The 13085-nt window shown below is 44.7% G+C and overlaps 1 protein-coding gene across 2 annotated transcripts in view; it reads right to left on the bottom strand.

Annotated features, from left to right (window-relative positions):
• WDPCP (WD repeat containing planar cell polarity effector) overlaps positions 1-13085 on the bottom strand; it is a 714814-nt gene that overhangs the window by 409079 nt on the left and 292650 nt on the right. For both annotated transcript variants that reach the window (XM_029593664.1, XM_029593663.1), the window contains exon 8: positions 4816-4946. In XM_029593664.1, the coding sequence (XP_029449524.1) occupies positions 4816-4946 (131 nt within the window). The remainder of the gene's footprint in view (positions 1-4815; positions 4947-13085) is intronic.

The raw sequence follows: 13085 nt of genomic DNA, 5'->3' as shown, positions 1-13085 counted from the left end.
GTGTCTATTCATCTAGAGAAGCCAGCCTGCCAAATGCCAAGTCAAAATTTAAAATGAAAGTTTTGTAATTGAGTTTTGTAAATATGTGCATAAATGAGCAGCAGTAAATGTACTCGCATAAGTTTGATGATGTTCACGCTTTTAAAATAGCTCATTATGTATGTGCATGCAAACCCCACCCTGACATGCTTCTAAACACACCCCTTTTTTACACATGTACCTTTACTTGGAAAAGGCCACATACACATTTATATGTCCTTTTTTCCACGTGTAAGCCTTTGAAAATTCACCTTTAAGCGCATACATTGGCTTTTGAAAATTGCTATGATATATGCTACTTTTACGCATGTAAATCAATTTGAAAATTACCCCCATTATGTTTTACTTTGCATGTTAGATTGATTGCTAATTGGAAGTACAACTGTCTTGGGCATGGTACCCTAAAAACAGAGATCCTTTTAGTGGCAACTGTAACACTGGAGCAAATAACTGTGGAAAAATATAAGCAAGTTGTAAGCATGCATCATCAATTATTATGAAATAAGTTTTGTGGTGTCAGCTCAGTTCCTGATGGACAGTGAACTGTCTCAAATCCACGTTATAGTAGTTGGACCAATCTCGTCAACACAAGCCACAGCTGAAAAGAGGCCTTGAACTGAAACAGCCTGGAAAATACATTAGATACTGTCATCTCATCGTAACAGATGAGTTCCTTCTAGGCAAAAAAAAAAAAATGTAATGTGGGAGAACTTAAATTAAACACATCCTCCAAAAATATGGTCTACAGATGCAAAGTCCCTGATATGAGGAAACAAATTACCTGGAGACTTGTGGAGGGGAAGAGTTCAAGAATGGTCCTACAGTAAAAAAAAAAAAAAAGGGTGTTTCCAATTTGCAATTTTTATTATTTGATGAAATGTGTTTGGTGTTTGTGGGGAGTACCTATTAGCATTTTCTGCTATAGGAATAATTTGCCCTGCTTTTTCTTACTTAAAAAGGAGCTACACAATTCTGCAATGTCAATGTTGTTACACTGCAAGCGTATTTACATATAAAGAGATCTTCTATATAAAACTGAAAAATAAAATACTATAGAAACTGAATATTTAAAACACAGTTCTGGCTATTTCATGTGTGCCTTCATTTCCAAACCATATTCATTATACATTTTGGGCAAAAAAGTACAAAAAGCCTACAAGTCTATTTTCCTGAATAACTTGGAAATAGCTCATTGCTTGAGCAAGGGTTTAATTGCCTGCAGCTTCTGGAATGGAAAAAAATCTATCAGACAAAAAGGGGGTAATTTTCAAAAAGTTTTATACAATACAATTTGTGCATGGAAGAGAGCTTTGAAAATTGCTACAATATATACAATTGAATTATCAATAGATTTTACATATGTAAGTGCACTTTAATAGGGTAGTTTTCAAAGGAAAATGTAAATGCAACATGCTATCGTAGCAATTTTCAAAAGCCCACTTAACGTGGGTAAAATGTATTGATTCAATAGCATATATTGTAAAAATTTTCAAAAGCGTTTGAAAATTGCTACAATATATGCTAATGAATTGTCGATAGGTTTTACTCTCATTAGATGCACTTAATATGAGTAAATGGGCTTTTGAAAATTGCTACAATATATGCTATTTGTTGCGCCAGGAGGTGGACCCTTGGCCTGGTGCAGGATTAGTAGGCTCCCTGGTCAGACCCAGAGAGTGCCTGCCACCAGGAGGTGGAGCACAGGAGGAGACAGAGGCTAGCTGGAGCTTCACCAATAGCAACCCGGGGTTCCCTCAGGTTGAGCCCTTGGTTACCCAGGCCGCCAGGACTTGGTGGGCCTCGCAGGATCTCCAAGAGATAAAGTTCAGGGGTGTGCCCACCACGAACAAGGGTGCGCGGTCGATGTTCAGGTCAGGGAGCTCAGAAGCCAGAGAAGGCCAGAACAGAGTCTCTGAATGGAGTGGGAGGATCAAGGCCAGAGTCAAGGATAGCGTAGTCAATCAAAGCAGGGGTCAATACCAGTGGTCAGTCCGTGGATAGTCAATCAGGCAAAGGTCAGGTTCCAGGCAGCGTTCAGACGTGGTCGAGGAACCAGGCAAAGGTCAAATCCACCCGTCACAGCCAACATCTGTGTTTTACCACATACCGAGAAATCCTATCTGATTGTACAAAGCATCAAAAAACATTGGCACATCTTACAACTTCATCCCTCATTCTCAGAACCACCTCTCATTTCATATCAATGCAGCAAAAACATTAAAGACCTTGTGGTACATGCTTCATTATCAGTCATTGGATCCCAAGTCACTAACGGGGCACACCTTAAATGTGGCAAATGTGAGATGTGTAATTTCACAATAGAAGGGCATGAATGGCAACATCCTACTACACAGAAAAAATACATAAAAAATGCCCATACCACCTGTGAATCAACACAAGTGATATATCTCATTCAGTGCCCGTGCCCGCTTCTTTATGTGGGCCGTACTAAAAGACAGATCAAAGTTAGGTTACGGGAGTACAGGAGTCGCATCAACATCGCCAATATTGAAGCCCCTATTGTCAAGCACTATTTCCAATTATCGCACACATTTGACCAACTACAATGGACAATATTGGAACAAGTGCAAGCAAGCGCAAGAGGTGGTGACATCAGTAGTCACCTCAACTATCGCGAGCAATGGTGGATTTTCACCCTCGCAACAGAAGCTCCAGCAGGACTCAATGACAGCACTGAATGGTCATCATTACTCTAGTCCCTCATTGGCCTACGTAGATTCCTGCCCATTTCTGATTGGTCTGCTGAAAACCTAATTACCCCTTTAAATAAAGCGTGGTTAGCTAATGGCAGATCCTGCTCTACCCAAAGCTGTGATCATGCTATAGCGTTACGTTACGGGACAGACTTCAAAAGTGTATGCCTATAGTGGTCGGTGACTCATTGTCAGCATTATATTGGTGAACACAGATTGAAACTAATTCTGTTTGATTTTCATCGCAGACACCGCAACAATTTCATACCCCTGAAGAAGTCCACGAAACACGGATCGTGTCAGGTCTACACCGATTTTTGGGAAAAGCTGTCACCTTTTCACGCTACGCATAATGATAAGTGATCTGTCTTCATAATATAGAATGTAAAAAAGAAAAAAATCAGCTACCATTTATGATGTTCGTATGAGTTTACTATTTGAATAATACATCATAACTATACAGTTTTTGTTTGCAAAGGTCAAATCCAGGCAGCGGTCAAACGTAGTCAAAGGAACAGACAGAGGTCAGTACCAAGAAGACAGTCTGAATGGTACTACCTGGGGAGACAAAGGAACAGGAGGACGCTGGAACAGGAGGACCCTGGAACAGAAGACTGGAACAAGACACTGGAACAGGAAACTGGAACAGAGGACTGGAACAAGGCATAGGAACAGGAAGGCATACTTGCTTTCACAACGTGATCGACCCGATTGTCAAGGCATCGTTCCGGGGAATGGGCCTTGCCTTATATACTATGGAGTCGTGATGTCATCAGGGAGCGACTCGGCTGGGTTTCCCACGCTTGGACCTTTAAATGGCAGGAGGTCGGCCGCACGCGCGTCTAGGGGCAGAGCCGAGGAGACGCTGGACGCGGAGTCCCAGTGGGAGCTGCGCTGTGAGGCCTGCGATGATGCCGGAGTCAAAGCGTGCCGAGGAGGGCAATGGGGATGGCCGGGACTGACAGCGGCAGTGAGGCCTGAACTCGTGGACGGCTGAGAGAAGTGAGCAGGCCCGGCCGCAGAGCGTACATGGCCGGGAAGCACAACACTATTGAATTGTCGATAGGTTTTACTCTCATTAGTTTCACTTAATGTGAGTAAATGGGCTTTTGAAAATTCCTACAATAGTATGTTACATTTACACGTGAAACATTTTTGAAAATTGCCTCCAAATTGTGCAACAAAATCTTCGACAAAAATTGCTTTGAGACTTTTACCCCAAAGTGCTAAATTTAAGTTCTCAGAACTTTTTGCACTGCTCGCTCATTTTTTCATGAAACTCAATTCTTAGACAAAAAATGCACTGCTCAAACCTGTGCAACGAACATGGTCAGCAAAACGTCCCTTTTTTCCTATATGGCCCTAAGTGTACTTTGATAGTATATTTGGGATTTGAACATAAAACGTTTTATAGACAAGAGGATGAGATATTACAAAGCAGTTCATTTAATATACAGGTCATTTAAGAACAGGCAGAGAGATACAAGGCAAAGGATTATACTGTCAACAATTTCATAGAAGGGTCACTGTGTCTCATCACAATGCAATTACTATTGTGGCTGAGATTCTGGAAACTGAAGGTGAAGACATCCAAGACGGAAAACCAGAACTACACTCTGTGGAATATAAGGCTCTCTTTTTAGAGGGAAGAATTTTAGATATTTTATTCACATGTCTATCAGGAAACAGTTCTTTTGAAGAGGTGGTATTGCTTTTCATTTAGTTTGGATACTTTTTTGATCAGCTTTTTCATGCAGCAGATTATGTACTGTTTATCAACATTATCCTAATGTGTGCATTTAGAGCATTTATTTACTGTACAGCAACCCCCACAAATCTCCAACCCAGAATATATATATTTATTTATATTTATATATCTGCTTGTCCCAAGTAAGGCTCACCTCTTCTTTATTGAGAATTCTAAATATAGTTTTGTTCAAGGTAGGAAATAAAGAATTAAAATGTATCAGTGATCAACATGTTGTGACATCTTTTGCTAACAAGTGTGCATGCTGCATGGCATAGAAGAGTGGTTTGTTCCACAGACATCCATAGGCTGTACCTTAAAATCCAAGGCTGAGAGTTTTTCCAGTCTTTTGTTGACATTGGGAGAACCAGTCTTTGTAAACTGGATATAGCAAAGTTTGTTTTTCTCCAAAAATGACAAGATGATGAAACTGTCCGTTAATACAGCTGAAAAACAAAAAAAGATAAATCTAGTCAATGTGACACCTACCAATACTAAACCAAATTACAGAATCCTCTCCTGAGATACTGCAAAAAAGCAATTTTTCATACCTAGGTTTTAAACATTTCACTGAATCCTTAGTAATCTCCTAAAAGACATCAATGTCTCATCTTGCTAAGATCCTCTAGGAAATGAAAACTAAAGCTTACAGAGTACTCATATTAATAAAGATGAATGATGTTATGAAAAGACATCAAATCATTCAGACATAGTTTTCCTCTCTCATTTGCCCTCACTTGCATCCCTTCTTTGTTTCTTTCCCTAAAGGAAGTATCAAATGATATATTTGTTGACAGTTGCCTCCTGTTCCTTTGCAGTTCCAGCTCAATCATTATCTGCCTCAGTTGGTCTATGGTACTATCAGCCTTCATTCACAACTACACAGGGTTTTTCCCCTATTTATATCCTCACCCCCCACCCACCCACCCTCCACTTCTAACCTAGCCTAACCATTACCATGATGGTCCTTGGCCAGGGGCCATAAATCATGGTTTCCTCCAGAACCCAATATCCCTTGCACCATGAGTCTGGCCAAGAGGTGTCACCTTTGTGCAATGGTTCAGACTCTCATTCTTCCAGGGGCTCTGAATACTGCCTTCTAAGTATCCCCAGCACCGGTTAACCCAAGCAGAATAAATAGGCCTGGGAAGTGAACCAAATTTTCCCCAGAGCACCACCTCTGAATCACCAGGCCTGCCATTGAATACTGTCTTGAGGTTATAGTTCCACCCTAGTGTTGCTTGTATCCAGACCTAGCCAAAGTAAATAGCCTATTTGTGTTTATTATTAATGCTTGACTAGTCGCATTGAGTTATCAGTGTACGTGTAGCAGCAAGCTTCTAGGTCCTAGCTTATAAGCTGCAGGTATTTAGACTTACATGTGACTTGAGCAGCTAAATATTTGTCAAGATATTTGTAAGTACTATGAAACTCACCAGTGAAATTAACTTTTCTGTCCTATGAAATCATATTCACTGCCACCTATACTTTTATCAGCATGGCAAAATATAAGTACATATACAAAATTTATAATAAAACAATTACCACAATAAGAATGGAGAGAATCTGAAATGTCCAGAAATCATCATAAGGAACCAAGAATGGAATAAATGGAGAGAACAATTATAATGATATCACAGGATCTTGAGGTGCCAATCTTAACCTTTAAATATACAGTCAATGCTTCAATATTTACTTTCCTAAATGCAGTATAGAATCCTTATGGGTAGAAATTCCATGTGTGACAGATAAGAATATGTTACAATTCCCGGTCTCAAGAAGCCTGTTCGTACCTCTCAGCACCGGGCCCGGGCCGCGGCCCTTCTCTCTCTGGCCATGCCTGTCAGCCGCTGCCACGGTCCTGTTGCTTCCCGGCTCGGCCCAGGACTGCGCCTCACATCCCCTTCCGCAGCGGAGGGGTGCCACCGCCTTGATCTCCACACGGACCGCCTCCCAGCTGCGATGAAGGAATGATGCCATGCTGCCTTGCTTGGTCCCTGCTCCTAGGCGCACGCGCATGCCGCCAGTCAGAATTTAAAGGGGCTGCGGCGGGAAAGGTTCCCGCAGCTCCTAGTGATGACATTGTCAGCCAGAGCTTGCCTTGGCAATGGGTCTCCTCGCTCTAGTTTGCTCGAGTTCCTGAGCTGCTGTTCCAGTTCCTGCGCTCCTGTCTCTGCTACCTGCCTCTGACCTTTGAACCGGACTTGATCATGCATTTCTGCTGCCTGCCTCTGACTTCTGGACCGGACTTGACTACGCCTTCTTCTGCCTGCCTCTGACCTCTGGACTGGATCCAACTACACCTCGTGCCTCTGTCCTCCTGGATCAGGTCTGGCCTCACTCTCTGCCTCTCGCCTGGCCCACTGGACTGGATCTGATACTGCTCTTGGCTTCGGCCTTATACCTCACTATCTTGGTTGCCATTGTGCTCCCTTGTCAACTCCCTGGGATCATCCTGCAGAGGCCCACCTGCTGGCCCTGGTACCCAAGGGCTCAACCTGCGGGGAATGTGGGCTGGTAGTGGTGAAGCTCCAGCTGGCCTCTGCTTCCCATCCAGTCTCACCACCCAACGGTGGGGACCTGTGGGGGTTTCCCCCACAGGTGGCGCCAACCCCACCTCAAGCTAAGGGTCCACGCAACAGAATATAGCAGCAGGTGTAAACTACCAGCAACCTGGTCAAAATGAATAAACAGACTATTAAGTGCTGGCTGAAATTAAAAAAGCTAATAAATTTTGCAAAACAATAATAATGGGAGATTTCAATTATCCTGGTATTGACTGGGTCAAAGTCTCATTGGGACATGCTAAAAGGTTAAGGGTACATTTTTAAATGGCCAAGCGCATAAAAAACTGGGGTTATACGGTTGGCCGGGCCTTGCGCACACTGCATGCATTTTCAAAGGGGCATGGTCACACACGTAACTCCTGTTACACAAAGAAGTGCCGGGTCAAAGGAAAGGGGTGGCCTGGGGGATGGGAAGGAGTGGGGCTGGAGGCAGCCAGTATAGTGGCCATTTGCTGCTGTGCTGGGGAAGTGCGTGCCGGCCTACAGTGGAGCAGTAAGCAACAGAACAAAACAAAAGAAAGGTAGTCCGCTCCTTAATTGGAGCGGACTGGGAGGGAACTGGGAGAGGCCCAAACTCGTCACCGCACATAGTTTTCTAAAATTAGGCCTCCCTGCACGTGCTGCCCGCATATGCGTGCGCGGATTATAAAATCCGGTGCATATGTGCATGTGGCCCATGGATTTTATAACATTGGCGCATCCATGTGGGTGCAAGCTTCTTTTAAAATCTACCCCTTAGGCTTCCAGATGCCATAAATGACTGCTTCATGAAGCAGTTAGTCCTAGAATTGATGAAAGGAACAGATACTTTATATCTAATCCTCAGTGGAATGTATGACCTGGTACAAGGGGTTACTGTGCTGGGGGCATTTAGCAATAGAAATTATAATGCAATCAAATATGACATAATCAATGGAGGGAGGACTTTAAGTGTTAGGCTCAGCGGTCCGCAGGCTATTTCCATGGACTGCTGCTCTCACCTCTGGTCTGGCCTGAACAGATGCGCCACGTCCCGGTGCGAGGATTGACTCCCTGAACATCATGTTGCCACCCGTGGCGGAAGTGCTACTGTGGTTGAGAAGACACCGCCAAATGGGGCTAAAGGTGGCGTGTTGTCCTTAGGTGGGCGAGCGCCCCTGCTCTAAATTTAAAGAGACTGCGACAAGAAAAGTCCCACGACCCCTTTTGATGAGGTCACTGCCCTGGGTCTTTAAAAGGCCACTAGTGCTGATGCTCTGGGCCTCAGCAATAGGTTGTTTCCTTGAAGAAGTGCATTGCCTCTGCGTTCCTGCTTCCTGACATTTTTTCCTGGTTCCTAATTCCTGCTGTGTGTTCCTGAGTTCCTGCATCCATTCCTCATTCCTTGGCAGTCTGCTTGTCTTCTGAGTTCTTGCATTCATGTTCAGTCTTCCCTCCATCTGTCTTCAGCATCTCATGTTGCTTGTGCCTCATCTTGCTTCATACCTCATCTCATTGATTGGACATCTGGCTTTGACCTTGATGCTACTTGACATTCGCCTGCCTCTGACCACAGCCTGCTCACAGTTATTGATTGTACTCTGCCTGCCTTGACCACTGCCTGAATCACGACACTGAGTGAACTCCACCTGCCTCTGACTCCATTTGCCAGCTGCCTGTCCTGACTGCTGCTTGACCTGACTTCGCTTTCTTCACTGTGCTGATCTGCAACCTCTTCTAAGTGAAGGATCTTCACCTCCACTGAGGCTGCACCTAAGTCCAGCTGGCCCCCACTCCCAAAGGCTCAACCCAAGGGGAAGGAGGGCTGGTATTGGTGAAGCTCCAGTTGGGCCTCTGCTCCAGCCTGCTGATGGTGAGAACCTGGAGGGCTCCTCCCTGCAAGTTGCAACAACTCCACCTCGGCTTAAGGGTCCACTTCCGCAAGCGATTGCCGAGACCATGGACCTGGCAGATTTAGCCACATTTAAGGCCATTCCTGGCTTAGCCCAGAAATTACAGGCCCTCCAGACAGCTTTAGAACTTCTGGCCGTAGATATGAACCACCTCGTTGCACACCTGGACTCAGTCACCCTACCCACTGTCCCATTACCGCCCGCTGCAGTTCCAGCACTAGTTTCAGGAACCTGTTGGCCAACAATTCCATTACAAGCTTCACCCCCGTATGCAGGGGATCCTATGCAGTGCTGGGGATTTCTTAATCAATGCCACATGCATTTCTCCCTCCAGTTGGCACTCTCCCAGATGACTCTGTTAAGATGATATTCATTCTCTCCCTTCTCGATGGTAAAGCCCTGGCCTGGGTCTCCCCCCATGGGAACACTCAGATTTTCTTCTCGTGAATCTCCAACAATTTGTCTCGGCCTTCAAGCAAGTCTTTGACAAGCCTGGACGGCTGCCCATGATGGGCTCTGACCTCTTGCATTTGCACCAAGGAAATTGATTGTTGATGGATTATGCCACGTTTCAAATCCTGACCGCAGAACTGAATTGGTAGGGAGATAGCTTACACACTATATTCTTGGAAAGTTTGGCTCTCAAAATAAAGGATGAGCTCACTGCATGGGAACTATCCACCTCTTTCTAAAGGCTCATCGATCTCACAGGGAAGATTGATAGACGCCTCCAGGAGCAAGCCCGCGAAGTACACTCAGCAGAAAAAGGTGTTACCAGGACACCATCTCCATCTATGCTTGATCCCATCATGCCATTGGGGCCTTTGCCAGATGAACCCATGCAATTAGGTCGGTCCGACCTCACATCCGAAGAGAGGGCTCGACACCGTCAATCAGACCTTTGCCTTTATTGTGGAGCTCCTGGTCACCTATTAGCTCAGTACCCAGAGAGAAGGGGAACCATCTTACGTCCAGGGGCACTGGAGCAAGTGACCCTCGGTCTGGCTACTCTGTCTCCCCAGTTACTCTTGTCCTTTTCCCTAGAATAAACCCCCATGTGCTTCACCACCCAAGCTTTTGTGGATTCCAGCGCTGGAGGGAATTTTGTGCAATAGGAGTTTGTTGACTGATACTGAATCACCACGATTCCTTTCACACCACCAATGGCACTGTCCTCCATCCATGGAGACCCCCCTTCCTGGTTTGGTGACTCATACCACTGTGCTACTCACGTTAAGAGTAGGACCCGCACACACGGAACTCATCACCTTCCATGTTCTTCCAGGAGCTGTGAGTCCATTCATCCTGGGCCTGCCATGACTGCAGAGACACCAACCACAATTTGACTGGTCCACAACGGAAATCACCCGTTGGGGACCAGGGTGCATAGGATCGTGTTTGAGGTCTGAAGAGCCTTCTGTCTCGCTGATTGTGGCTTCCACCTTTCCTAACCTTCTCACCCCTAGCAGGGAGTCTAGAGAAACACAAACTGTCCCACAGTGCCTCCGGGAGAATAATCTTAAGGTAATTTTTTCACAATTGAAAGACCAAGATTGATCAGAACACAAAAACCTGGCAAAGGAATACAACCAGGCTATGAAAAGATTTGAGTCATTAGTTACCGAGAAAGATGAAGAAATACAAAACCTGAATGCCCTTCTGCAACAAGAGATGGAAAAGAAATCTTCCTTTCTATTTGATTCTGCCTACCTGGACCTTGAGAAGGAAAAAGTTATCTTCACCCCAATATTGGGGCCTGTTCTCTGTCAAAGTAACCCAGAAGTGACCATCCCTTTGTTTGTGGCTGAGGTTCAGTCCCTAGAACTGCATGAACTAGGAGACAAAACCAATCATTTGGCTGTAGAACCTACCTCCCAAACCAAGAGACCCATAAGAGTCTGAAGGACTCTTCATGCTTTGTACCCCCGCAAACTCAAGGCCTCTGGAGGGGAGCTTAAGAGGGGGGTACTCTTACGCACAGCGGTCCGTGGGCTATTTTCGTGGACTGCCGCTCTCAACTCTGGCCCGGCCTGAATAGGTGCACCGTGTTTCAGCATGAGGAGCTGCTCTCTGAGCACCACGCCACCACCCACGGTGGAAATGCTGCCAGTTGATTCAGCTTCAGGCTGCCTGGACTCATGTCCAAGATTCCACTGACTAGGTTTGAGGCGGTGTGTCCTACTTAGGCGTGTGTACCCCTGCTCTAAATTTAATAGGACCATGGTAGAAAAAGCCCTGTGGCCCCTTTTGATGAGGTCTCTGCCTTGGACCTTTAAAAGGCCACTTCTGCTGATGTTCCGGGCCTTGGCAATAGGTCATCTCCTTGGAGAAGTGCATTGCCTCTGCGTTCCTGCTTCCTGATGTCTGTTCCTGGTTCCTGATTCCTGCTGTGTGTTCCTGAGTTTCTGTGTCCTTTCCTGGTTCCTTGGCAATCTGGTTTGTCTTCTGAGTTCTTGTCTTCATGGTCAGTCTTCCCTCTGTCTGTCTTCAGCATCTCATCTTGCTCCTGTGGTCTCTCATCCTCCTTCCTCCTTTTTGTACCTTGTCTCATCGGATTGGACTTCTGGCTTTGACCTTGGATCAGTCTTCTGGCTTGACCTCAGACTGGACCATGACACTACTCGACCTTCGCCTGCCTCTGACCACAGCCTGCTCACTATTACTGATTGTACTCTGCCTCTGTCCACAGCCTGAACCTGACTCTGTTTGCCTGCTGCCTGTCCTGACCGCTGCTTGTCCTGACTCCTCTTTCTTCACTGTGCTGGCCCTCAACTTATTCTATGTGACAGAACTTCACCTCCACTGAGGCTGTACTTAAGTCCAGCCAGCTCCAGCACTCAAGGGCTCAACCTAAGAGGAACGAGGGCTGGTACTGGTGAAACTCCAGTTGAGCCTCTGTTCCAGCCAGCTCCACCTACTGATGGTGGGGACCTGCAGGGCTCCTCCCTGTGGGTTGGGACAATTCCACCTCGGCCTAAGGGTCCACTTCCGCAACATTAAGTAAAACTACCACAGTGGTATTTAAAAGGGAGACTATGATAGAATAAGGAAGGTGAAGGTGCAAGGCTTAAAAGTATCCATCAGTTGTGCATATACCATTTTGGAAAACCAGATAATATGTATTCCACAAATTAAAAAAAGGTTAATGGAAAATAAAACAACAGCTAGTAAGGTTTAATGGTGAGGTAAAGGAGGCAGTTAAAGCTAAAAAAGTATAATTTAAAAAATGGAAAGCAGACCCAAATGATGAAAATAGGCAAGAGCCTAAGCATTGGCATGTTAGATGTAAAACAGTAGATAGATAGGCAAAGAAACAATTTGAGAAATGCTTGCCAGTGAGGCAAAAACTAATAATAAAAACATTTTTTTTACATTTGAAACAAAAAAAACTGTGAGGGAGTCAGTTGGGCCACTAGATGACCGAGGGGTACAAGGGGTGCTCAGAAAACACAAAGAAATAGTTGAAAAACCAAATTAATCCTTTGTCTCACTCTCTGTGGAGGAGGATATTGGGAACATACCCACGTTGGTTGTAAAGTTTTCAATACCGCCTATATCGGATGGAAGCTGTCTATATCACATTGAGGCAATTCAGTCACCTTTGCTGGCGTTCAACGAGGATCTCATTTTGAGTTGTATGATTTAAATGCGTTGACAACAATAACTGTACATCTAAGTGACTACAAGTGATTGAGAAGACCGAGCGCTCTCCAGGTTGTAGGAGAGACGCTGACTGGTTTGCTGATGCAGTGCACTTTTTTCCTAAAAAAATGTTTATGAATAAAATTGTTAAATAAATTAAAAATTTAAAAATTTAAAACTATAAACGATAAAAAATACAAAGTGAGCATTTACTCTAATTCATTAATTGGTTTTCCCTTTTGCTCATTGGGAACATACCCACACCAGAAACATTCCTTAATGGTAGAAATTCTAAGCAACTAAAAGAAATATCTGTGACAACAGAGGATGTAATAGATCAGACTGACAAACTAAAGAATAACAAATCACTGGGACCAGATGACATCCACCCTAGAGTTCTAAAAGCACTAAAACATGAAATTGCTAATCTGTTACTAAAAATCTATAACCTTTCAATTGAAACAGCCATGATTCCTGAAGATTAAAAGGTGGCCAATGTGACGCC

Source organism: Rhinatrema bivittatum, chromosome 3, assembly GCF_901001135.1.
Source record: "Rhinatrema bivittatum chromosome 3, aRhiBiv1.1, whole genome shotgun sequence".
NCBI lineage: Eukaryota > Metazoa > Chordata > Amphibia > Gymnophiona > Rhinatrematidae > Rhinatrema > Rhinatrema bivittatum.
The sequence above is the reverse complement of the archived record's forward strand: the minus strand, read 5'-3'. Positions and strand labels throughout refer to the sequence as shown.